At 40.6% G+C, this 27701-nt stretch overlaps 2 protein-coding genes across 2 annotated transcripts; one reads left to right on the top strand and one right to left on the bottom strand.

Annotated features, from left to right (window-relative positions):
* Positions 1–1484: 1484 nt before the first annotated feature.
* LOC307259080 (uncharacterized protein) lies at positions 1485–9916 on the top strand. The gene is made up of 12 exons (XM_080038814.1): positions 1485–2049; positions 2908–3050; positions 3874–4052; positions 4503–4663; positions 5207–5347; positions 5516–5637; positions 5816–5984; positions 6269–6414; positions 7693–7829; positions 7977–8103; positions 8582–8715; positions 9737–9916. Exons 1-12 carry the CDS (start codon positions 1616–1618, stop codon positions 9857–9859), a joined length of 2016 nt encoding a protein of 671 aa, XP_079894940.1. The 5' UTR covers positions 1485–1615; the 3' UTR covers positions 9860–9916.
* Positions 9917–10787: 871 nt separating this feature from the next.
* col28a1b (collagen, type XXVIII, alpha 1b) lies at positions 10788–26441 on the bottom strand (the record flags this gene model as incomplete). Its single annotated transcript, XM_080039640.1, has 35 exons — positions 10788–11103; positions 11191–11446; positions 12049–12233; positions 12526–12781; positions 13212–13510; positions 13615–13651; positions 13876–13911; positions 14036–14116; positions 14226–14294; positions 14545–14613; positions 14706–14774; positions 15351–15419; positions 15532–15600; positions 15686–15754; positions 15852–15920; positions 16114–16185; positions 17739–17807; positions 17904–17975; positions 18125–18193; positions 18645–18713; positions 18852–18920; positions 19318–19386; positions 19831–19899; positions 20296–20364; positions 20454–20522; positions 22062–22115; positions 23217–23261; positions 23344–23388; positions 23485–23511; positions 23610–23654; positions 23789–23842; positions 24023–24082; positions 24175–24195; positions 25293–25858; positions 26300–26441. 35 exons carry the CDS (start codon positions 26439–26441, stop codon positions 10931–10933), a joined length of 3561 nt encoding a protein of 1186 aa, XP_079895766.1. The 3' UTR covers positions 10788–10930.
* Between the last annotated feature and the right edge of the window lie 1260 nt (positions 26442–27701).

Here is a 27701-nt window from a genome sequence, read left to right as displayed (position 1 = left end):
CTGTCGGCCGTCTCTTGCTATTATTCTGTGAGTCATTTTGATATATGTTATGAGAAGTCTGTGATTCATGCATTTGGCCCATGCTAATACAATACTGTACTCTATGTGTTCTGCAGTATATTTTCCGGCCTTTACTCAGAAAAACGGCGTTGGTAGTGGGTTGATGAAAGAAGACGCAGTTTGAGGCAGATGAGGAGGTCTTCAGGAACAATTCTTTTATTTACAACAAAACTCATCCTGCAGTCAAAACGAAGCCAATACAAAGTTAAAGTGTTTGTAGCCAAAAAACTAATAGAGGTACATGCATAAAACCAAAAGCTATGAAAAGTTCCTGTATACTAAAAGACCTGATTTTTCCAGAATTGTGGCTGCTTTTAACCCTAACCAGCTCCACCCTAATGGTCAGAGGGCAACCTCTGGCCCCCAGAGGACATCCTGAGTTTAGTCATCACCTAGAGTCGATATGTCACGTTGGCCAAGAAGTCTGATTCAGCAACTTTTAAGACAATGCTGATGATGATGATGATGATGATGATGGCCAGGGTCAATAAACTACTGTTAACTCTTAGCCAGACTGTCTTTGATTAACTCAAGAGACAGTCACCTTTGTGTGAAATTTGAATGATCTACAGGTCAGCCATGAGGGTTTCCTCACTCAAGCAGCTGACATCCCTGACTTTGCCCCCTGCCAGATGAGGCTAACTGTCTTTGTCTCCTCTGTAGCAGTAGACCTTAATATAAAATGTATAGTAACATAATACACTACAGTAATCTTAGAATGTGTCATAACAAAATACACTACAGTTCTGAAATACTTTGAAAGGTCACTGGGAGGACACGATGCGTAAAGTCAGTCAACTTTCCAAATCATGAGTTTAAGTCATAGATAGTATATAAAAAGTCTTGGCCGTAAGAATATTTTCAGAATTAAGTGACAAGTAGGAGAAACACTCTCGGATGTATTCATGTATTCAAATGAACAGATTGGGATTTGAGGTGTGTAGTTGGAGCAATCTATAATCCAAGGTACGTTCATTCAGTGATGGAAGAAGAACTCTTATTCCCCTTTTAGCCTTTTATTTGAGTAATGTTAGTATCATGTAGCATTGAACTATTGGATTATAACAAAATGCATTTCACATTTTAAACCACGTGCTTGTTGTAAATGCTGCATGTAGGCTATGATACAGTATTCCAGTTTAATTTATGTATTGGAGCCAATAGCCTTCTTCCTTTGTCTGTTCTGCAACTTTTTTTTCTCTGCGTTGAATCAGATATTGTCATATATATTTTTATAATAGTGATTTCAACACACTATATTTACTGGCTGTTATTCAAGGTCACTGTTGTTTATTTGAATAATCCGGATCAATGCAGCGAGCCAATAGAAATCTCGTTTTTGAAACCTTTCGTTCCCCACAGGGCTTCCGTGGACGCCCCGCCCCCCGAGTCCAACGTGCATTGACATCTGTTGTTACGGAGATTAAAGAAGACAGACCAGACGCCCCTCTGAGGGGGGTTTAAATGCACTTTAACACCTTTGACATCCAGCTAAACTCATGCTCGGACCTGGCGGTGGCTGGTGAGTTCACAGACACTCACCATCAACGGGAACATGGCGTTATTGCCTTCAAATTTCTGGGTGTTTTGGTTCCTTCATCTTGTTGTTGTTGAAGCAATAGCGAAACCGAAACTACTTTTAGATGAATCGAACTGTGAGTCCCAACACAACGCGGTCAGTCTGAGGTCCAGTAAAGACCCCTCGCCTATGGGCCCGGAGCCTGGAGACCAAGCGGCCGCGTTCACGGTCAAGACTCTGGATGGGGAGTTCAGGTACCGACCCGGTGATGTGCGGGGGCCGATCATCATCCACGCCTTCACCAATAAGTCTGCGTTCCTGGAGTGTCTGTGGAGCTCGGAGGCATCCCTCACCAGCCTGGTGCAGGAGCTGCCTGATAGCACCGAGGTCTTGTTCCTGTCTATGGATGATTCCTCCATCACTGACGCGCTGTGGATGAGGGAGCAGATGCACCGGGCCGCCCTGCACAGGTGACCCGGGGAGGGGGCACTGCTTTTGGTGCAAAGTGTAGTCCAGAGAGTCCATATGTTATTAAGGCAAAGTAGGACAGTAGCAACAGCCAACAGCAATTTCCAAGAACTATAAGTTTATATCCTTATTATTTTTTTTTAAAATAAATATGCTAATTGGGCCATTTCCAACGGATTATGTGTTCATTTGCATCCCTTTAAAAAAACGAAAATCTAGATGTTACAGAACAGATTTTGGTTAGGCCTACAGTCTCTTTTAAAGACAATTAACAACATATAAAAAATGTGGCTAACAGACTGAAATTAACAGGACTCCCAAATGAATGTCAGATGCACACAGATGCAGGAAGAAAAAAAATGTTTTTAATCAAGTTAAGAAAAGAGAGGCTGTCTTGTTGGATGCAAGTCAATTACTGGATTGGAGGCCACATAACCCGTTGCGTATCCTTTTCCAAACACAGAAAAATGCTTAAAAACAGGAAGTGGAGACTTTTATGTCTCATGTTAATAAAAAATCCCATGTATCAGTGTTCAACGTGACGAAAACAGTTTTCCTCATGACCGTCTCCTTTTCTTATATAAAGTATGTATAGCTTCAGCGTTGTATTGTGGTGATCAAGATCAATGTCATACAATAACATACAGTTCCTGACATTTCCCAATTCAACCTTTCAGTATACAGTATTTTGTAATTATAGGGGTATTTAAAATTAAAATGCAGGTAGCAGTACATTCATTATCTACTTTTTACATAATTTTTTTTAGTCTTTACTTGCTTACTGACCATTTGTAAGTCTAAATTATTCATAACATGATGCTAAATATGTATTCTTTGCTTATGTGTCTGTGTTTTTGCAGTAAGAAGGAGGATGTCCTGTCCAGACTGCATTTCTCCCCTATGCCGGTCTTTGCTCTGGGAAACTGGTTACCCACGGTGCTCTACTACTGGGGCTGCATGTCCCGCAGCTGTGTCCTCACCCAGGCCGTCTTCACCTCCAAGGGTAAGAGTCATCATCTGTCCCATACTCAATGGATACTGTTGTCGTTGGTACTGGTACCCAATGGTACCCATTGTTTGTACTGTATTCTCTCAACAAAAATGTAATTTCAGTAATAAAGAAAAGTCCAGACTTCTCAATTAATTCCAACATTGCTATGACATGCTCATGCTTTATGTCCCACAAGCCCGGTCTGAGCTGGGAAAGACAGCTTTTAGCTTCAGTGCCCCCGACTCCTGGAACAGCTTGCAGCAACAAATTAAACTAAATACCTTCATATCCTTTAATCAATTTAAACAAACTATCTTAAATCTGCCAAACTCTACCTGTAACTGTTTTTAATTAGGCTCTATTGTACTTTCACCCATTTCATTTCATTTTAATTGCTGCCACTCTTCACCACTATGTAAATGTTTCAATAGTTTTTTTGTTTTTTGTTTTTTTTCTTCTCTTCACCTGTTGTTGTGTATTTGATGTATTTGCATTGAATATTGTGTATGCATTGTTGTTTTTCCTTGGAATTTGTTTGAACTCGACGTCATTGAAAATGAGGGTCACCCCTCAATTGGTCTCTCGAGGATAAATAAAAGTTAAATGAAAATGAAATGAAAACTTATCAGCAAGAATTGTGCAGGAGTATCCTCTTAAGTGATGTTCCTTTCCAATATTGTATTTAACACCATATGAGGTGTGTTGGTGTTCCAGGGTCATTGTTTCTCTCTCCCAGGTGTAAGCTTTCACAGCAAAATCCTTGTTATGGAAACAAATCAAACACCACAAAAGACATAGAAAGTGAGATTTTTTATAACTGTTTCTCTCCCCTCAGGATGGAACATGCCCATAGTTATAAAAAGACTTGACGCCCGATATGATTGGCTGTCTACGCGTTGGGGTCCCAAGTCTCTCCAGCTGGTTGACGGGGGCGACGGGTGTGATCCGTCCCCCGCGGTGGATGGTGCTGTGGCCTGGGTGTCAGAGGCCGGAAACTGCTCCTTCTACACCAAGGTCTGTTAACAACAGCACTCACATAATTACTTCTAAAGCCGAACGATAACCCTCCACATTAAGGGTGTTTTGTTTTTACACTTGGTCCCTTTCAGCCCTATAAAAGAACTATCGGACCTATTAGTCAGCACTTTTTGCAAATTTTTTGAACACTCCAAAGGAACACCAATTTTTGATAATGGAGTAATCATTAAACTTATTTATCAAACAAAAATACCAACATTTCTCTCCTTTCACAGTTTTTATATCAGTTAATTAAATATATTTGGGGGTTTGGATGTAGGGAAATCATTAATTTACTAGACTACACTGTTAATCAGAATAGGCTTTTCTCCTGTTGTAGCACGTTGACATACTGTATGATTCCTTATGTCCCTTTTGTTTTGAAGCAAACCGGCAGTATAGACTTTCATCCGACGTCAAATGTAATTAAATTGTTCTTCCTTCCAGGTAATGACCATGGCTAAATCCAACGCGTCCGGAGTGCTGGTCTACGCTCTCTATGGTAACCCCGTCCAGGATATGAACTGTGTTGGTGACGAGTGCAACACAACGTTAGGCATCCCGGCTTCCATGGTGCATGTGGAGTTTTCAGTCGCTCAGGCGCTGCAGTAAGATCTGATCTTAGCTTCCTGTATTTCATTCTTATCATCCTCGAACGTAGATAAAGGTTAAAGGGATTAGTCTCGGAAGTTTGTTTGCTTCCTCTCTGATTTTTAATCTTACTCACTTACCTTTATTTAACCAGGGACTATAGCCATTTAGATTTAAAATCAAGTCTTCTTCTTTTTCGAATCCTAGCCATGAAAGATAAAAACTGGCAGCTTGTACTAGAATAAGATTAAAAACACTTCTTTATGGGTTTCGGAATTCCAGCCTTGTTTATGAAGTTACTGTTCATGCCTTGTGTGTTTCTACCAAAGAGCACCATTTTAGTTTTACAAAAACTAGTTCCAAGAAGCTGTCCAGGTCTACGTTTGTTTTTCATTTCACATTAACAGAGAATATCATTTAAAAAGTGTTGTTTTGGTCAATTAACGAACACTCATGAAAATCTCTTTCAATGATTAAAATGTCTGTACTGATGATAGCATTTGATGTATTTCCCGTTTCCTTTGTCATTACAATGTGACGCTTTTGAATTGATACTGTAGGTTTGGAGTGCCGGTGTTTGTGACCTTCCAGGTCACCCCGTCCCCAAACTACTTCTTCAGCATAGACCAGCAGGGGGCGCTGGCTGAGATGGGCTGGTTCCTTTACCCCTCCTTCAGCTTCATCAACTGGCAGGCACAGTGGTGAGAACAATTAATTATAACATGATCGATACTTCAAAATCATATTTCATAATAATATTTTGCACCGGTTATTCCTTCACAATTTGAAATTTAGACGTATTGTATATGTCAAAACTACTGTACTTAAATTTTGTTATTTTTTTTTGTACCTGTGACTTCGGTTTCCAGGTTTGATTTCTATGCAGGTCTTCAGACCAAACTTCAAAGTCCTGCAAAGGTTGTTCCTGTCTTAGACAAAGTCCTGATGCATGGGGAGAAAGGAGCGGTGGCCACTGTCGACCTGCCGATAGGTAACTTCATCGACTGTGTGTGTGTGTGATGAGCAGAGGAAGTATGGCTGACACGAAAAAAAAAATTATTTAAACATTTTTTTTTCAAAAGGTGTAAATTGTTGTTTTGTAGACTTTGTAAATGTGTATCTTAAAATACAATAAAAACTAAACATTCATCCATTCTGCCTCTCTTCAGACTTGTGGCACTACGACATGATGGAGCTGGATGTGTCTCTGTCGTGTCCCGGCCCTAGAGACTCTTCCTGTGCTCACTGGGATCACACGGTGCAGCTGTTCGTCTGCTGTGATCCTAGTGGACCGTACTGTAACACAGAGCTGGGACGATGGATCACCGCCTTCCGCAGGTCAAAGGCTGATGTACAACACTCAAACACTCTCGCAGTATTCTTATTAAATACAAAGATGAATTTCTTATATATCACTCAGCCTCTTATTCCAGGCAGAGTCAAAGCTTTTGAAGACATTTTATTTTGCAGATACCCTGCTACATCATAACGTGGAGATTGAAAATGAATGCCAATCGCACTAGGAGTTATTTTTGTTTGTTGAGTGAAATAATTAGATTTGGAAAGAAACAGTTTGTGAATCTAGTATTGAGTCATTTCCTGACTGTGTGTTGTTCTTGCAGGGGGACAGGCCGCTGGCTGACGGAGGTGACCCCTCTGCTGCCCCTGCTGGACAGCAGCAGATGCACCTTCACCATGAAGCATCCGGCCTGGGCCATGCCCTGGATCGCCTCCCTCAACCTCAGGTTCAGCGTCAGCAACCAGACAGGTAATACAGGTGCAGTCAGAGATTCTGGAGAATGAATGTTGTCAAAATCACTTTTTTGTTGAAATCAGTGAATATCTCCTCACAATCCGCTACCTCTCCGTATTGTGTGTGCTTTAAGACAATCAATCGTGTTATACAGCCTAGGCTCTGTAAACTGGCATGTAAACAAAGGGGCCACATAGCTAGCAAATTGCCTGTTTACAGAGCCTAGGCTGTGTATTAACACTGGAATTTCTTTTCAGATCACACACAATACGGACAGGTAGCGGATCGTGAGGATATAGCGACTGACTTTGACAACAAGTGATTTTGACAACAAGCATCCTCCAGAATCGCTGACTACCCCTTTAAACAATCAATCAAATTGAAGTTACATTCAGTTTGCAGCTGGAATATTGTGAAACCTGTCATGGTGTTTGTGGGTGTACAGAGCAGGTTGCGGCGACATAAGAATATGCTGTTTTAAAACTGTAAGCTGTGCCCTGAAAACAGTGGGATATTGGTTATTTCGACCAACTGATTTGGCTCACTTATCAACACAGTAAGCAGTAGGCTGAGAGACACAGCTCATGGAGGCTACTTCCCTTTCCAAGGATATCATAATGATGTCATCTTAAACACTACAGGTGAATAGGGTAAACATTTGAACTTAATTGTAACAGTATGGATAGTCTTGCACTAAAGTCCATCTGGCTGGACCAAGTTTTTGCAGTTTTCATAGGGAGCCGCTGATCCAAAACAACTTCACACTCTGTACTGGTGGGTGTGATGCTGAGGACTCCCTAGGGTGCTCTGCATCACACCCACAAAGACTGAAGTAGATCATATGAGTGGTTGGAGAGAGACAGATACATTCTACTCAATAGTTAGATTTCATGTATTTTGCCCTTTCTTTTATTCACTCTTGAAACATCTTCTCTTGCTCTTTTTAAAGGTGCACTATGCAGTTTCATCTCCAGAGCCTGACGTTAGTTTACAAAACAAATTTGACATGTAATTCTTAGTAATGAATAATTCAACCATTATGAGAAATTAATTAAAAATCACCTGCAACCAAACGTAACTAAACTGTGGGCCCTGCTGCTGTAAACAGCGACAGTGAAACAGAAACGTTTCACGTAGCGTTTTAACTTCAAGCAGTGTTCTAGGGATCCAATTTTCCTGTGAGGAGAGGTTGTCTATTCAGTTATGAGAATATACCATAGAAAATGTTCACTTTTTCTGACACACCCAAAGTTACACAGTGCACCTTTAAATAAACTGTACCTTTGCTTACAGATAACTTCACAGAAGACGTTGAGGAGAAGCTGCACCCCTTCAGACTAATGCCTCTGTACAGCGGGGGAACCTTCGACAAAAACTACAACAAGAGATATCGGCCAATGAAATTCGCCATCCCGCCGTCGACTAGAAAGGTAACTGATCTGATCGCTGAAAGGTTCACCGAGTGTCTTGTCTGTCTGTGGAGGGTCTAAGCAGTGTGTGTGCGTGTGTGTGCGTGTGTGTGCGTGTGTGTGCGTGTGCGTGTGTGTATGTGTGTGTGTGTGTGTGTGTCTCTGCAGGTGGAATTGTATGCTGTCATCACAGGCCACGGTGACGATGAAAACCACTGTGCAGAGTTCTGCGTCACCTCCCACCACTTCCTGTTCAACGCCGTCTTCAACAACACACTCAAGTTCGATGATGCAGGTCAGGAAAGAGTCTACATTTTTAGGGAATATTTACTGTAGGAAATTGACACAATAATAGATGTTGATATTTCCAATTGGCTGAGTCCTTTTAAAAGGCATTCATCCATGTGCAATTTTAATGTGAAGGATCACGTCCACTGACTTCAGATACAGTAAAGGTGAATTTTGCCCTCTTAAGTGTGTAACATTGAATTTAATCATTAGATGTCTCAGTAAAATGTATTTGCGTCAGTCAACTCTTGATGATATTTTTGTCCCACCAATAGCCAAATGTCGCAATGTCAGTGTCTTACATGATCAGTCAATGCGAGAGAAATCCTTACATTTTAAAAGCTAAATTTATGATTGTTAAATGGCTGAAGTTTTTGACATATTATAAATACATTGGCATGGAGACTGGAGATTGAGCCACTAAAACAACATTTATTTCTTCACTGAATTTCATATTTTCATATTCATGTTTAATGAACCATCAGGATCCCCTCTGGGCTGCACCCTGCGTGTGAAAGAGGGCGCGGTGCCAAATGAACACGGCACGTGGCTGTACGGACGAGGAGGCTGGTGTGACGGACTGCAGGTCAACCCCTGGAGGATCGATATCACACAACAGGTACTTCTTCTTTAGCAATCTATCTTTATTGGCTTATGGTTCTAACACATTTTTTATTTTGATTACAGTAGCTGTTTTTTATCAATCAATATCGTAATTTCGAATTAAACTCAAAAATGGCCAAACTCTAGAAAAAAGTGGTCCATGAAAATATTTTCTTTGGACATTCTGTGCAAATACACTTTTATTAACCACACACACACACATTCAGGGTTACTAAGGATATGTCTGAAGCCCAGTAAGCCTCTCTTTCTCTGGTAGATTAACTGGAACCACTGCAATTAAATCAAGGTCGTACCGAAGTAAAGCATCATTAGAAATAAGGAGTGCTTCATTATTCTGAAGTGAGTTATCGACGATAAAGGCTCTTGATCTAATCATGTAAACTCCATCTCGTGTTCTCATGTGCAGCACAGACCTGAGATCAGATTTCCTCCAGGATTGAACTGTTAAAATACACACGGCAACATGTTTAACATATTGACAGAAATGCCACAGTACGCAAAATCTATATCTCAGTGGTTTGAAAACTTCATTCTACCTGGGGAATCTGTGGAGATTTAAGAAAACCTGGCCAGATTTACTCTATCAGTTTATGACAGATACAAAAAATTAGACCTACAAATATTTGAATGATGAAAATATACTTTAGCATGTGTGAGGTAGAATAGCTGCAAGCATTTTAAAATGTAATGTTGTCATGTGTAGAAGTGGATTTTTAATAATGTTTAGTATTTTTAATTGAAAGAAAATGAGACAATTGTGATGAAAACAGCTGGTAGTCTGTGTCTCTTTTAGTGTGGTTTAAATAAAGTTAGTAAATTCAATACACCAGACAAGAAAAATATGGATTCTTTACAAAGCATGATCGTAACGTAAACAAAACATCTGCGATACAAATGCATTATTTCGTAGGAAATGCATGATCAACATCATGACCAAAAACCTAGTAATGTGCTTTTATTAACTGCCTTTTCTTAATCCAGTATTTTGGTCCCTTTGTGTTTCTTTCCTTTTTCAGCTGGACACGAGCGGCTCTGAGTCCAACACAGTGGTCTACTTCGGCCTGTTCGCCGGTCAGGACCCAAATCCATCCAAAGATCCCGGCTACATCATAATGTCCTCTTTCCTCGTCTTATACTGAATGCACTAACAAGCCAAAGCTTATTAAATTTTTTTATTTTTCTTATTGCTAATTTCTACTGTTTCCATTCCTTTTGACTTCATCTAATTCTCAAGGTTAACAGTGCTGTTTGTAGCTGATATAACGCCGACAATGGCAGCCCTGACGCAAAATATCACCTTCCTTGCACAACCAGCTCGAGCGGCCATTTGCATTCTTCGCAAAATGTTTCTGTGAAGAAGCCTTATATACTGTAGCTGAAGAACCTCTCAAAACACTTAAGATCCAGTGTTCTGAGAGCAAATTACACGTAATCAACTTGAACCTTTTAGGGTGAAATAAGTGTTTCTCAGTGAGTCATTTCCATGTTCTTCAACCGAAGATCTGGAATTTTATACATGAATACAGCTGAAATAAGTTACAAAAGGACAGCTATAGATGTGGAAGTTTAATGTGCCATTCCAAACTAAAATACCAGCTTTTTCCTTTATTGAAAGGTATTTTATCCTTTAAAAACAAGGCCAGATGCAACCAAAACACTTGTCTTTATTTGTGTTAAAACACATCATTAATAATATGGCCATTCAACCTCATGCATGGAGTCATAAGTTAACTGGTTTTCTTTAATGACTTTTTACAATATTAAAAAAACATGAACACATTTTTTTTATGACATTTAGTAGAAAAATACATCATACAAAACAGTTGTGAATAGAAAGGTTAGTGGTTATAAAGTTGTTACATCATAGACTTGGATTGGTTGATTCTCACAATTGAAGGACAAATCCAAACACGAAAAAAAACATGAACACATTTACTTGTATTCAGAATTTCATCCCACCGAACAATTAAACAATTGTTAACTATATTTTAGCCTTTTTTAAGGCTATTTGAATGGTGCCTCTGGTATAACATTTGCTGTGTAGCCTACTTTCCAAATCCATTTTACAGTAGCTACAAGTAAAATACTAAGGCGCTGAAGCTAAAGTGGACTTCATGGAAACGTCATGTGTGAAGTGAGGTCACAGCAAAAATGTTTAAGGAGCTTTTTTCCAAAACGTTGTAACGTTCGTGAATGCAGTTGCATGCTCATTAGACCTTGACGCACGTTTCTTTGCAGCTGTTTTCCGTCTCAAACTGGTTTCTGTTTCCTTGGCAACCTCCGAACCAGAACTGAGCGCAGGAGTTAGCTGCTGGGTCGTAGTACCACTTCACCACGTAGTCACGACAAGGACCGGGATCTAAGACGTGGCCGCAGCGCTCTGCTGGAGGCAACGAGGAAAAACAAAGTGTCAAACTTTGGCACAAAAGACAAATGTCATTAGTTTGAACAAATAGTACTTGATACGTACCTGTGTCAGGAGGCAGCATTGGAGAAGTAGGGGCTGAGGGTGAAGGTGTCTTCCCCTCAGACGGGGCTCTCAGTGTGGGTCCCACCGGCCCTAAGCCCCCCGTCATCACCATGTTGAGTTTAGAGAGAAGGTCTGGTACAGGTCTGAAGGGCTCTCGGTCGAAGAGCGGAAACCTCTGACTGTCTGTGGAGTCTTCTGTCTTTGGTCTGTGTGGAGTGACTGGTTCTCTGTCGGGGGCTGAGCCTGGAGGGCCAGGCTGTGACAGAGCAGAGAATCATTTAATCCATTATACATATACAGTATTTATCCAGACATAGGCAAACACAGGTCATGTTAAAACACCTGATCTGGCTTGGTCTAGCTAAGAAAGCAAGTAAGTAAACCTAGATTACTTTATTATATTTCTGCTCCCTAAACTAACACACACCATTTTAGTAGGGGTACTGAATTTAAAGTGACTGCAAGGAACTTTCAGTTTTTGTTGTTTCTAGCGCCCCCCTTGGAAAAAAGCGGTGGTGTTTTTACGACACCAGCCCCTGCTGTTCTAAAGATCTTTGCTAGTGCGAGCTGGCAGTGATTGCACTTGTTTTGGAAGCGAGTTAAAGCGAGACTGCAGGATGCATCGCGCTGAGGTAATGTATTTATATGTGACTGTCAGATTAATAATGGTGATATGATGATGGTGAAGCAAAGATGGTCTCATTTTTTGTTACAGGTCATTTATAATCATCAGATTAAAAATTTGACTGTTTCATAAACATTTTAGAGTTCCTCGTAGCCTCTTTTAAAATACAAAAAAGTTTTCCAAATATGTTATTTTATTGAAGAAAAATGCTGTTAATGATTTGTTTTCCTCACCACAGTCTGAACCCTCCTGTAGTCTCCTGTGAATGTGGGCGTGTCTGTGTCCGTCCTATAAGGAGGCTCTCTGACGTTACTGGAGACGTCAGGGATTCCTGGAGGAAGTCCAGAGCTCGGGACGGAGCTGAACAGATGACTGTCTCCGTCCTCACAGATACGACTCAGCAGTTCCCTCTCCAGAGCTGCAAAGACCAGAAGACCATAACAGTAAATATAGTATACTATATAATACTATATAATACAGCATATACTTTTTAGAGCAGGTATATAGGCTACTGCTCTTGATTGTTAAATCTGATAATGCGTTTTGTACTTTGAGTGAACAAAACCTCTAAATACAGAGAGTTTTGTGGAGCTGATAGGCGTAATCAACTTTATGCCACTGTCAACTCATTTGGTGATGGCTTGAATGTAACCGACAATTTATATGAAAAACTATGCACTATAGCATAGTCATGTGACCATGGGGCTCACCTGGCAGTGTTTTGAAGTCCTCTATCAGGTAAACGTGTTCGCTGTCGGGGTCTGAGGCCATGAGGTTGAGCTCCTTCTTGAACTCTTGGTACAGCGCGTCGCTCTCGTTCACCACTCCGATCACAAACATCTCGATGTTGCTCCTCTGAGCCTCTGACACGGCGCTCTGCAGGCTCACCACGTCCCTCTTGTCCGCCTGTCCGTCCGTGATGATGATGGCCACCTTCCTCACACCTGGGCGAGCAGACTCAAACACCTTGTAGCAACACAGCAACAGATCATGTAACGACGCATAATGCAGCCTAATGAAATGTCGAAATGTAATACATTTTCATTTCATTATGTCAAAACACCCTGTGCATTATGTGATAATCTGCCGCATTTTGTCATAAACAGCCTGAACACATTATGTAATAGCCTACATTTCAACGCATTTTGTAAGAAAATATTAGGAATAGGTTACATAATGCAGAATATTAGGCTACATTTTCATTCAAATTTTGTAATAACTATTGCATAACGTAGGCCTAATAGTTAATTGCAAAATGCATTGAAATGTATTACAAATTAATTCAGGTTTTTTATCTCAAAATGTGGCAGATTATTATTACACAATGAAGTGAAACTGTATTACATTTCAGAATGTTACTACATGATCGTTAATACATAATCCGTTGCTTACACACCTTGTTGGCCTGATGGATGGCGCTGCCCGTGAACGTGCCCTCTCCCATGTAAACCATAGACCTCACAGCAGACTTGATGTCATCTCGTGAGGCCTCCTGTCTTAAGTTAACCACCACCGTGTTGATGTGGCTGTACAGCACCACGCCCACCCGCGTGGTTTCCCTGGAGACGGAGGCGCGGTCGATCAGCGCGTTCACAAAGTCTTTGATCACGTTGAAGTTGTCGGGGCCGACGCTCTCGGAGCTGTCAATCACAAACACCAGCTCCAGGGGCGTTTGACGGCAGGACACTCCACAACCTCAAGGGACAGAGACAGAGATGAGTTGTATACCATCAATTTACAAATTCAAAATCTTCCTTTTTTTATTTATTTTTTGAGATAGTGGCTTTATGATTACTTACTGCATATGGATCGCACTATTTTGATGATTTCTTCCCTCTGAAAGACAGAAAGTGAAATAATTTTAAACCTGATTTGTAAGACTTACTCTAAAGTAGAAATAAAAGGTTAAAGTTGTGACTTATAAACTATGTTGTATTAGTTTCTCCATTTTGACAATATGGTAGGTTTCTCTTCTCAGGGTTCCTACAGATCCTTATAAAGTAAATGCATTTTATAAGTTATGATATTGTGTTGGCTGCACAGTATGAGTGAAAACCTACTGTAAGTCCAGGCTCTCCCTTTTGTCCACCTTTGCCCTGTGATGTGAAAGAGATTCTCAGTTATGATCTGTTGTCAGATTTCATAGAGTAACTCTCACAACTAGGTTCAAGGTTCATCTTTTGTACTTTAAAACATAAAAAACAAAATAAAATCCAGTACCAATGGTCCAGTGGGTCCGATCTCTCCAGCTTTTCCTCTGTCTCCCCTTAAGCCCTTTTCACCTCTGAACCCTCGATCCCCCTGCGAAAGGAACAATACAGCATTTTAACAAACTGCCTGAAATGCAAAGAAAGGGGTATCCTATCTCTCCCCATGTAGATATGCACACAGCTGTATCTTATATGGTTACCTTGTCCCCTTGCAGACCTTGTCCTGGTGGACCTCTGGGGCCGGAGATCCCCTGAAACCCAGGTTCCCCCTGGAAACACAGAGCACAGATCCATAGTCTGACTTTTACAGCCTGAGACTTAGCTTCCTACAGCTAAACGAGAAAGTTGCGTTTGAAGACTTTATTTTTATTACACATTTTATATACTTTTTTCACCCATCTATTTGTACATATTTCTGTCTGTGGGCTGCTGTAAGAGATCTGGAGATCAAAAAGTATTATAATATTATATTTTATCTTATCTCTTCAAGTTTGTTCCTCAAGAACTACAGTATATTACCTTCTGTCCTTGTATTCCCTCTCCAGGTAACCCCTGTGCACCAGTTGGTCCAATTCGGCCGAGTGAACCCTGCAGGACACAGAAAACTCTCTCTAGATACCAACATAAAAAGGCATTCAATAAAATTAGACTTTCAAAAAAAATCCCATCCAAGCGATTACCTTAGGACCAGTGAGTCCGATCCCTGGCAGCCCAGCGGGTCCAGTTGGTCCAGGCAAACCTCGGTCTCCCTGAACAGGAAACAACTTGTGAGTTAGAAAACATCTGTATTATCTCCATCAATATTCACTGTAACAATATCTTTAAAAAAAAGGGCAGAAAGTATCAGGCTCTCAAAACATCTTGCCAGTTACAAATGGATGAAGAAGACACACAAATATCCTAAGAAACAGTACAGTGAAGAATAATGTTTTTTTTCAGGTAGTGCTGGAAGTTTCATAAAAAAGCATTTTCCATTTCATGAATTTCAAGGATTTTTTGTATCATCCATTATCATATCTATCATGTATTAGTGTTTCTTTATCTCCAAAGAAAATGGATGTTTTAGAGAAATGTCAGGGTAAAACTAAGAATTTTCCTTTTTATTATTCCTCTTCAAATCAGATCATAACATGTTGGATATATATACTGTAAAACAACAAGATCTCCATAAACCCAGGGAAAAACTAAAGAACAGTAACCATTTTAAGAATAAAAACTCTGGAGAAGCAAAGTGGTAAGTTCCACAACAAAGATGGAGAATACTGTTATTTATGTTGATGACACTGTCCTTGTTTTGTTTTTTTATTTCCTGCCTCAACATTTACCTTTGGTCCAGGTAATCCGACGCCATCTGCTCCGGTCTCTCCCATTAGACCAGGAGGCCCCGTGAGTCCCTAAGACACAGGGGAAAAAAATATATAAATATATTTAGTGTAGGAGGAACCAAGTTTGGTTCTAATGAAGTGGGAGGTGATAAAATAGACTGTAAAGTTGGTTGATACTCACTGGAGGGCCCTGGTAACCTTCCCCCTTCAGTCCAGGCCTCCCAGCAGGTCCTGGTGAGCCTCTGTCACCCTACAAAACCAAAACATGTCACTGCTGTCTGGACTCTTAATGGTTTAAAGGCTCAGTGAAAAGTAAAAACCTGATCTGGACTCACCTTGGGACCAGCTAAACCCCTCCCCGGCTCTCCTACAGCTCCAGATGCACCTGTTGGACCGGCTTCTCCCTAATAACATTAAAAAAACAACAACACGTGACGTAAGTAAGTAGGTCAATGAACAAACCTTTCTGCTGTGGACAGAACGGCAGATGTTTGGATTCACCTTGTCCCCTTGCATTCCCCTCCCCACGGGTCCAGTTACACCTGGCGGCCCTATAGTCCCTGGTTCCCCCTGGAAGAGAACACACCCGTCAGTGTGACACTAGACAAGGCAGCGAGGTGGAACTCAGACATTTGCAATTTCATAGTAAAAAAATGTTTGGTCAAAAAATAAAAATGTTAACAGTATGAAAATAACTAATTATATACACTTGGTTGTTGCTTTTACTGATAAAATGCATCCGTAGTGTCTATACGTACTGTACCTTTGACCCCATCGGCCCCACAGGACCGACTGCGCCTGGCTGGCCCCTGGTCCCTCTGTCTCCTCTGTCCCCCTGGCAAGAAAACACAAAGCTGATGCTCATATTTCTCCAAACAATCCTTCAAATCTTCAATTTCAAGTTAATTGTTTTAGCTGATCACTGTATCTGGAAATTCACACATGCATTATCAGTGTAGTACTGTCTGAACGGCAAGTATAGGTAAAACAGTCTAGGACAGAGACTATGCCTTCACTACTTTAGGAAGAAAAAAAAACACTATAGGCCATGCATCGAAGTGGGTATTATTACCATACCTACACCATTGACAGATAAGCTATTTAATGGGCTTATGATAACATTTCAAGGTATTTATGCAAGGTACGCCAACGTATATTGTACATATACAGAATGTTCAATATATGTTTAATATTGGGTATCTTTGTACTGTAGTAGATAGATAATTTTGACTTTGTCATTTTTTTAAAAGTAACTCACAAGCTGAAAAAGTGTGGTCACCCCTGATTTGAATGATCAAGATGCTATCCACGATATTTTCTAACGCATCGCTGTAGAAACGAAAAGGAGCGCAGGCTAAGAAATTCTGATCCTGTATGTTTCTCGGCGCCAATGAGCAGTTTTCATAGGGATGATTGGGCGCCATGTTTCAATCCGGTGTCCATTTCTTTATAGGTCCATGCACCCAACTTTCCAATTAAAACCAAAACCAATTCATCTTAAACCATTCCACAGACATCACCAGCTCCTCAAAACTGTCCGCTTTAGTGTAAAAGATTGCACGTTACGCTATTTTCACTGTTATACAGTTAATGTATAGTTCTTAAGATTTTTTTGGGGGCATTTTTATGCTTTTATTGATAGTGTAGAGACAGAGTTGAAATGGGGCAGAGAGGGGAGTGACATGCAGACAACGACCGCGGGCTGGAATCGAACCCGGGTCCGCTGCTGGCCGAGGCCCATGGGGGGGACGCCCTACCAACTGAGCTAAGGGCACTCCTAATGTATAGTTAAACACTTCCGCGACAGTGATGCTAATTTCAGTCAGCGTAACAATAGCGTTTTCCATTTAGGTTCCAGGTTCAAATCAGAAACCTTAACCTAGAAGCTTCCCACCATCTGCTAGAGCTGTGTTTGGAACGGGAACCATCCCTTATCTTTGACCTCCTGGTTATGTCCGTCCCTCGTCCCACATCTAACCCACAACAGCCTGGTCCCAGTGACCCACAGCAGCCAGCCTGGTGCATTTGCACCAAATGCAAGGAGATGCCGTCAGACATATACAGGAAATGCTGCAACTCCTGAACTCCTGTGTCTCCATGCTGCCTCACATGGACGCATTCATAATGCAGGGTGGGGTTTTGCGACCGGCCAGGAGGATCTGGAATGATGTCCGTGCTTTGGCTGACCGTCCAGACCCAGGGGAGGACAACAAGCAATTTAGGTTTGCTGCCTATAGGCAGTTTGTTGTTTGGCAATATGGAGCACTGGCTCGGGGACACAGGGTGGTCATTCCTAGTCGTTGTGGATACGGGACAAGTACCCGACCCACTTTGTTACGTTATAATATTTCAGACACAGCAATATGATCTTTATGAAATGACTATTACCTTCCCTCCAGGTAAGCCTTTACCAGGAGCTCCGTCCGGTCCCCTGGGCCCCAGTAACCCAACGTTGCCCTACAGTCATTTAAAAACAGTCAGTGAAACAGACAAAATAAATAGTCAAATTTAATTCAAACAGAAAGAAGATGAAGGTTTATGTTGTGTACTTACCTTTTGTCCTGGAGCTCCGTCATCCCCTGATTGACCTGCTTTACCCGGTAACCCATCAGCACCCGGGTCTCCCTGAGAGAGGGAACAAAACATTTTCGAAAGCATGAACAGGAGTCAGAGTGGTGTAGATCTTTAGTTTTCGTCTGAACTATTGACCTATTCCTTAGTCTACCCTTTACAACAGAGTAATAAATGAGCAGTATGGTGTTGTTTAGACTTACTTTGGATCCTGGCTGTCCCACTCCTCTCTCACCGGGCCGTCCAGGCTCACCAGAGAGGCCCTGATTCCCCTGAAATGTGATATGGTAATGGCATGTATTTACATGAAATTGCTAACTTAATGTAAATCGAAAAAATCTGAAAAAAAAGCTTTGGAATGTTACATAATTGGAAAACTTGAAACGGAATACTGGAAAAGTTATTTTTTTATTATAATTATCTGTTCTTTTTTTGGGAGGGTAACATTTAGCACATGGAAGATGCTATAAAATAATCTGAAAAATGAAAATGAACCAGAACTGAATGTGAAATATAAATGATTATCAATCATCCTTCAGTAGCAGCGTTTTTGCCTCCATGATTGATTGAGACAACGACTCATTCAAACATCAAGACATTTGATTGACACGCCAGCTGTGTTTGTTTGATAAAATATGCAGAACAATATCAGATGCAATCAGGCAGAGAATCAGCTGAATGTCAGTCACAATCAGTATCTGAGAGACAAATATCCCATCTCACCTTCTGTCCTGTTATTCCTAAACCTGGAGCTCCTCTGGGGCCTTCAGGTCCAACTGAGCCTCGATCGCCCTTTAAAAAATATATATATTAATACAAAAATTTAAATTTCATACAAGGTGTTTTTATTTATCAAGGTCAAAACAGGATGAACTAAATAAAAAATAATCTGTATGATGAGTTTGTATTCGTCAGACATTCAGCTTTTACCTTCTCTCCCTGAAGTCCTACACCAGGAGAACCCATTGGACCTGGATTCCCCGGCGGCCCAAGACTGCCCTGAGAAGAGATTTTAATTTATTGTAAGTGCTTTTGACACCAGTTGAGATTTTTGGTTCAGAATATTAAATTTTATTTTATTTTTATAGATAATGGCTGTTAAAAATGGTTGTATAGGAGAAATATACAGATTAAAAACACTAAATATTTAAAACAAAATAAAATAAAGAAAAAAAAGGATTTACACTTTGGACCTTTTTTTATAATAGTATGAAAGAAGACATGTTATGAAAGCAATAAAGAGAACAATCTCAAAACTGACTGTTTTATGTAGGCTAAGTAAGATTATGAATGCAGGAGTTTTGCTTGTCGTGGAGTAATTTCACAGTGAGGTATTACTACTTCAAAAAAGTACCTGAATATGTTCTATACATGTAAACATTGTGATTCTGTTTACCTTGTCACCTGCGACCCCAGCACCTGGAAGTCCACGATTTCCCCTGGGCCCCGCGTATCCTCTGTCACCCTGAAACAAAGGGTAGTTTGTCACATCACTGCTGCCAAAGCATTTCTCACTTGAAAAGGACTTATAACAATGTTTTAAATGATGTTTAGGCCAATAACATTTTCTGAATAAACACAAAAGGCCGATATATCAGTGAATTATTTTCTGGTTGTAATGAATCAGACCGTGACTTATAAAATGCATCTCCACAAGGTTTTATACTTTGGTGTTGCTTCTTTGTGAAAACCTCCCCACTGTAGGAAATACCACCAACACACAAAGAAAATGTCTAATTGAAAAGGCAATTAGGACACATACAATATTGTTGAATAGGCACTGACAACAGCCCTTTCCAATTTTAACCCTTCACTCTGCATACATTTGGGTTAAATTCAAGAAATATTTACTTCACATTATTGAGAACCACTCCTTTAGCCAACACATGGTTAAAAAAACATGTCCCACCTTCTGCCCTGGAAGTCCCTCTCCTTGGGGCCCGGGGTTTCCCTGCAATCCAGGTGGTCCTAAGGGACCCTGGAACAAACAAACAACTTTTGATAGGAATTGTAAATGCAAGCTATGCAGCTAAGCAGCTAGGTCTATGATAAAACATGGTTATTGGGGAGCATAAGGATGTACTATTGAGTTTGTGCTCCAGGTGGCAGCAGGGGTTTGGATTTTATTGCACTTAGAACATGCTCCTGTTTGAAAACTTGGCTGATCCTGAGATGTTTTAATAACCAAATAGGAAACCAGATGGAAGAGAAAAGAAAACTTGTGTATTTGATTTAGCTTTCTCTGAATGCTCACTTGGCTGTCTTTAGGAACAATGTATATTGCATCTTTCACCTCCTAACCGCATACACTTAATACATCTACCTGACAAAGATATTGGTGCAGCATACCGATAAAACATTTTTCCATACTCACTGTTAGTCCTGGTTCCCCTATCCCAACAGGACCGGTTGGACCTGGTCTTCCCCCAATACCCTTTTCTCCCTGTGAACATCACACAACTCAAGTCAACAACTTTTACATATTGATAGATTTGAAGTTATATGGTAATGTTAACAGTAAAGAGGAGTTACCTTGGCTCCTGGGAATCCAATACCAATGTCCCCTCGTGGTCCAGAAGTGCCACTTGGCCCCCTGTCTCCCTGGGGCAAGAAATTGGACAATCTCAATACATTTCCAACTTCACTGCAACTCTACATGTTTGCTGATGACTCTATCCTTTAATTTAAAACCAAACCGGGACCAAGAATATACACAAAATAACCACGATCTAGGTATACGTCCAGCTTATTCACATCCTCAAGTAAAAATAACTCGTATACAAATGTTAACAGCTTTTGAGGGAAGTCAGTACAACTCATTGACTTTGTAACGTGCCCTCTGAGATGTTTCTCATTCTAACTCCCACGTTAAAAAAACTTAGGTTTGTGTTTCTACCTTCTTGTTTGTGGGATTTTAGGTTTCAAATTAAAGGTGTTCCGAGGAACTTTCAGTTTTTGTTCATTCTTGCACCCCCCCTTTGGACAAAAGTGGTAGTTTTTAATATCCCAGCTGTTGTTCCTGGGTGAGCATACCCATGACAAAGGCATTAAAAAAACTATGTAAAATTAGCATTATTTGCACTGATGGTCTTGTTTGCAAATTTATATGCCATTTATGATCATCAGAGGAAAAATTAGACTGTTTCAGAAATATTAAAAAGTTCCTTGTAGCACCTTTAAAAAAATAGTGCTCTCCTCAATCAAAATAAATCTGACTAACTGCTGTGAAAATAAATGAAGAATTGCGTAATTTAAAATAGTATCTTAGTGATATCTGATCGAACACACAATAACAATGCATACGGTATTTTCCTCCTTCACTGAAGCCTTGTGGTATTTTTCCAAACTTTATGGATTGTAGGAAATGAAAACCAGTCCTTTGTCCGACTCCCTTTTGTAGAACTTTCTCTAGATAAACGTCTCGACTTTTCCTAGATATGCTATAAATCAAATCAAATTTCATCTGTATAAAGACATCTTTGTTAAAAAGCGGTGGGAAAGCTCCATAGTGATGGAGACATTAGCATCTTATTAGCCTCTGGATTCACATTTTAAAGGTCATTTTTATGTTGCCAATTCTGCTGCAATGTGACAACACCAATGTTTTTATGAAAGTGTCTGCGGTTTGCTACATGTGAATGTAGAACTGTTCCACAATTCTGAGGGAAAATAACCCCAATTATCTAAAATAACTGTATTATTTGACTGACCAAATGAGAAGCTTTCTACTGTCATGATGGTTTGTATCTCTAATATGTTGATGGATGGAATTTCATAACACAAAATAAAAGTATTTTTTTACGAGGGAATGCATGCTGGTGAACAGCAGCCAAGCACAGTGACTTCTTGGCCTCACATTGGGGTTGCAATATTACGGGCTACCTTTGGGTGACGTAAATCAGAGATTACAATATATCTCATTCTAAGAAAAAAGGTTCCAATGCGCTGAGGAAAATGTTGCTCTAGTTTAAGGGGTCTGAATATCATGGGAAAAATTACTACTAAACGTGATTATTAAGTGATATACTGTGACTGTATCCTCACAATCACATTGTATAATTTCCTCATAATATTGATATGGGAAATGTTCATATTGTAATACATGTTCCTCAAATATCAATGCATCTTGAGGAGACTTACTTTAGTTCCTGCTGGGCCCTCAGGACCCACGTCTCCTGTAGGTCCAATCACACCCTGCAAAACACATTTAAAATCTTATACAATTACTTAATGCAATATACAACTATAGATAGATAGATAGATAGATAGATGTAACAACGGATGTGATCTTTTTTTTTTTTTTAGACTAAACGATCATGTATGAGCATCAAAGCGAAGCCCCCACGTTGTATGACCAAACTGCATGTCACAACCAACACACCACCACTGAACAAAACATACAACAGGATTAAAAACCAGCTTTCATGTTCCCTTCAGTCTCAGACCAAGCTCAAAAACAAAATAACATAGTGACACTTTGCCAGTGGTGGCACCGAGGAGTAGTAGAGTGTTGCTGGGCGGCCAGGTCCCTGCACTAATCCCACCACACAAAGTCTGGTCCTGCATTAGAATAATATCCTGCAAGCCTGGGTTCACTGCTTTGGATAGCCACAGTAGTGTCAGGATTACCCATAATCCAATATTCACATTCCATTAGTGCAGAGATGAATAAGAGACAAAATTCCACTTCCATTTTCCATATTGGAGAGTGAACGGACTCATCTGATTTTTGTCTTGTTAGGATGACTGTGTTTGGGTGTGAAGGATGGTGTACAACAATTTAAGTTACTAGGAGTTATACTGAGGTGAACGTGAATGTGTGAACCAAATTTCAGGAAAATCGATCAAACAGTTTTTGAGATTTTTCAATTAAGAATATAAATGTCAACCTCATGGTGGCACTTCAGAGAAGTCAAGTGATCACCAAACTCGGTAGGATTCATCCTCTGCAGACCATGAATGTTTGTACTCAATTTCAAAGCAATCCATTCAATAGTTTTGGGGATATTTCAGTCAGGACATCTATATACCCATTCATAGAGCCATGCTAGCAGAATAGAAAGACTGTTACTCACTAATCAATTCAAAGTGTTTTCCAAATATATATTATTTTTTTTATCATTTTGTTTAATGACGTCAACAACTTTTTCACAAGGTACCAAGCTTGAGAAAATATATTTTAATAAGAAGATAGCCGATAAAATACAGAATACATATGTTTTTTTAATGACATTGACCTATAAAACTTCTATTTTAAGTGTTCACAATGGTCAAAAACATCTGACCGTGCTCTACCTGTTCTCCTCTGGTTCCCCTCTGACCTGCAGGTCCCTCGGGTCCCTGCAAAGTTACACAATTAATTCATCATGAAAACAAAATCTTTGGTATTTTTGCAAATAATGTAGTTAAATAAAGTTCATACCTTGTCACCCTTCACCCCAGGAGTGCCACAGTCTCCTCTCTCCCCCTGAAAGACAAAAAAACACGATAAGACCCTCTGCTTTTTTTCGTAGGACTTAAAAAACAACTCATTGCCATGTTGCTATAACTAAACGTCACCTACCTTGTTGCCTTTAAAACCTGGACGGCCCTGAACAAAGGGTGAAACAGGTTTAAAAATCTGCATTCCATCTCACCAGAAGTCACTTGCTTAGTTTAGATAGTTTTTTGTTGTTGTTGTGTTTTTACCTCTAGGCCGTCACTTCCAGGTCGACCGTTCAAGCCAGGCTCTCCCTTTATAAAAAAGAGACAAACTTATAATTAGATGCATTAAATCAGACACTAAACTTTTTTTATTTAAATTTTACTTTTATCTAACCAGGCAGGTAATTAAAAACTAGTTTTTGCCTCTTTGTGTTATGACTTACCCTCGCTCCTTGTAGACCGGAAGGCCCCCTGAAGCCTGTGTCCCCTTTTCTACCCTGGAATCAATATTATTTTACAGTTAAGACTTGGTTATGCCAGAAGACAAGATTATGCAATATATGATTGTTGGGAATTAGCACAGACCCACGTATTTACAGAACAAGTCAGCTATCATTTTGCTAAGGATTCAGGTTTTTGTATTTCACGATGTTTTGTTGATTTCTAAATAAACTCACTGGACTTCCCGGAGGTCCGCTCTCTCCTCTTTCACACAAACACATCTGAGCCTGTGGACACTAAACGGGGGACAAATAAAAAGTCAGTCAGTACTCCCATTTAAACTACTTAATTAAAGAGGTAAAGTGCCGGACTGCATTGAAAGACTCACCCCTTCCAATGCGACTGCAGCCTGGAAACAAAACACGAGAAGAAAAAATGTCAGTGGAAACAATTCAGCTGCAGGTTCATTACTGCATCAATCACTCAAAGAAAAAAATCAATGTTTTCATTGGGTTAAACCTTGGTACATTTGTGTTAGAAACTGTACTTCATTCAACACATTGTAGTATGTATGGAGAATGTCTTTCTTGGAAGCTGTAAATGTGAATGAACAATATCACACTTCTCTGGAAAGCAGAACAAGCCAATGGTCTTACTCTCTCTCAGACGGGACCTGACCCTGACATTTCGGCATGTTTGGAAAATGCAAATCAGGCCGGGAAGCCCCTCATGTAGACACAACTCTCTCACTGAGACGTGAACCCACCGTGAGGACAGAGAGTGCAGAAAAAGAGGGGGGGGCGGGGGGGGGGAGGGGTTAGACCTAACCCTAAACAGTGTTGTGGACTACTGAACGTCATGTAATTAAACTAGTAGTTTAGTCTGTGGGGACCTGCGCTAGAGACCGAAGGGTTGCTGGTTCGAGTCCAGCATGGACCAAGCTCGGAGTGTGGACTGGTAGCTGGAGAAGTGCCAGTTCACCTCCTGGGCTCTGCTAAGGTTATCTTTGGGGAGGCACCGGACCCTTAAACTTCTCGGAGTGCCAACTCTGTGACTGGCTGCTCATCACTCTGGCATCTCTGCTTCAATGCATGTGCAAGTGTCAAGGTCCTGTTCGCATGTCTGTATTTCGGGCCTCTGTGTGTGTAATACATCTATGATACTGGAATGAACTTTGTGCTCAGACTTTGAGACAGAAAGATGGTAGGACTCTGCCTCATTACAGATGGAGTCACTAAATATGTGGAGGTGAACCAAGGTTAAAAACAGCTTGAGCTCCTCTCTGTGCCTGGATTATGTCTCTGGAGCTCGACTGTAGTTTTTACCCACACTAGGCACAGGCAAAAAAAAAAAATCCTTCAAGTGATGATATAGAGTTTTGTTTTAAACTAAGTGATAATCTATTCTGCTTTCATGCGTACAGTATGTCTTTTTATTCTTATAACAGAATACACCAAGGTGCCATTTCGACTGATGTCACCTCCCTTGTATCTAACACTCACTGACCATCTCTTTGAGCAGCTGCTCCTCCAGCTGAGGGTCTAGCAGACTTTGGACAAACTGCTGCGCGGGCGTGCTGGCTATGGCTCGGAGCTTGGCGATGTTCTGACTCTGCTGTGCGATGTCCGACAAACCCACAGCGAAGAACTTTATATCGTGACCCTTGGCCTCCGCCGCGGCCGCTATGACATCGGGGTTTCGGGGATGGTCGACCCCGTCAGTCATCAACACTGCCACCCTAACACTGTCCATAGGCGTCTCGTCCACCAATAGCTGTGAGGCATTGCCGATGGCATAGGTGGTGTAGGTGCCGTGGCCGATGTAGTTCATTGTACTGACTCTACTGTGAAATGAGTCCAGGTCTTTCCATTCTGAGAACCGATGTTCTACCAACACGGAGCTGCTGTACTGAAGGGCGGCCATTTTGACCTTGAGCGTCCAGCCGGCCACCTGCAGCATGGCCAGGCGCGTGCTGAAGCTCAACACGAACGCTTTCTGCTTCTCAAACAGGAATGTCTTGGCGCTCTCCGAACTGTCCAGGATGAAAGCCACCTCCAGGGAACACGGCACACCTGCGGGACAAGGACACAAATAAGAAGCTCAGGTCAATGAAGAGATTCACAGATAAGAGATGAGAAAATCTGACGGTTGTAACTGCATAACATGGTGTGTCACTTATCAATAGAGTTTTAAACAATATGCCAGAGCCATAAACCCAGATCGTACTCAACTTGTATTTGAGCTTTGTTTTTAGATATCTGGTATATAGCATTATGCATCATATTGCAATGTTTCGATATATCATATCGTGACCCGTGTATCGTATTGTGAAGTCCTTGCCAATATGTGCTGTGAAACTCTGTAAATTGTCTGTGTGTCTCCCCTATAATGTCACATATATTGATTATTGCCATAAACCTTCATCCCTTTAGCTGTGGATGTTGGTACCTGGAATCTGTACCAACATCCGGCCTCACAACTGAAACATGGATACCTCATAATAAAAGCATTACCATCTCCTTGGTCGCTATGCAGCCTGTAGTTGTTCCCGCGTCCGGTCTTCCTTCTCTGGGCCGCGGCCTGGTGTGTGAGAGCCAACAGCAGCAGACAAAGCCCCACTGCTCTCCTCAGGTTTTCCCTCAACAATGTTTCCATCATAGCAAAGAACCCAGCTGCATAGCTTCAAAACAAAACAATGAAGTGCATAGGACTCCCAGTAGGCCTATATGCAAGGCACCAAATATTCTGCCTGTATCATAAAAAAATCTTTTGGATTATAAATTACATTCATGCATCCTACTAACCACACCCAGACAGGGAGCTGAAAGTTTCTGACAATGATAATAGCTGTATCCTTGATTTTTTCAAGTTAACGTTTCCTAATAATGTGCTTCATAAAATATAATATTAGAGCAGGAAAACATGTAAATCAAACACCAATTAGTCTGAACAGATTTCAAACACTGAAGCCTTAAAGTGTAACCCATTCAAAACCCAATTATGATCCAAATACAATAAAATACTTTTGAAGATTTCTACTCTAACTGCACTTACAGATCATAAGCAATACTACATACTATGGGATATATAATATGCTATGGAGTATTCCATTATATATATTTTTCCATCCATTGGAATGAACTAAGAAACACCACCAAATAGTATAAATTGTCTATAGGTTAGATTTCTTAAAAAAAAGTGATGTACATTTTTAATCTAATGTAAATGAGTTAATGTAGGCCTAAAATAAATACACATAACTAAATGTAGCCAACAGAAGTGTCATCCTTAGGCTACATCCATTTGAACCTAACTGTAGTGTCTAGACGTTAAAACACTGAAGTTGGCTATAACTGCAACATGACACTACGATTTATAAATGAATTTATAAATGAAAAAAAGTAGGCCTATGGCATATTTTTACCTTGAATCTCATTTATCTTGTCCGCGCTTGCAATCCGGTCGGCTGTGGCTCTTTGGGGGGCATTTCGCCGCGGGAACAAAAGTCCTACAAACCCGCTCTGGCTGAGATGAAGTGAGGACCAACCATGAGGTGAGACGCTGATGTGCTGTGAGTGTAGCCCGAGGCTCTGGGGCCGCTCCAACATTTCAGCGCTCACTGCTCCATCAGAGATTGATGACTGACCCAAAGAGCTTCATAGGCTACTCTCTCCTGTTCACTGACACAATATATAGGCCTAGCTACAGGAATATCTGAGTAGTTTAGATATATATTTAGAATATAATAGTTAGAAGTTCACACTAAATAGCATAGATAAAAAAAATCAACATAGGCCTAGGTAAATGTAAATATAAAATATCCTACAATAGCCCCTTGCAGGTTTGCTGCTGTGTGTTTTGGCTTGTTGCGCATGGAGACTGTTTGGATGCTGTGCGCACAAGTCCCAAATGAGA

Source organism: Ammodytes marinus, assembly GCF_949987685.1.
Source record: "Ammodytes marinus genome assembly, chromosome: 13".
NCBI classification, from domain to species: Eukaryota; Metazoa; Chordata; class Actinopteri; order Uranoscopiformes; family Ammodytidae; genus Ammodytes; species Ammodytes marinus.
This window is presented reverse-complemented; position numbering and strand designations above follow the sequence as displayed.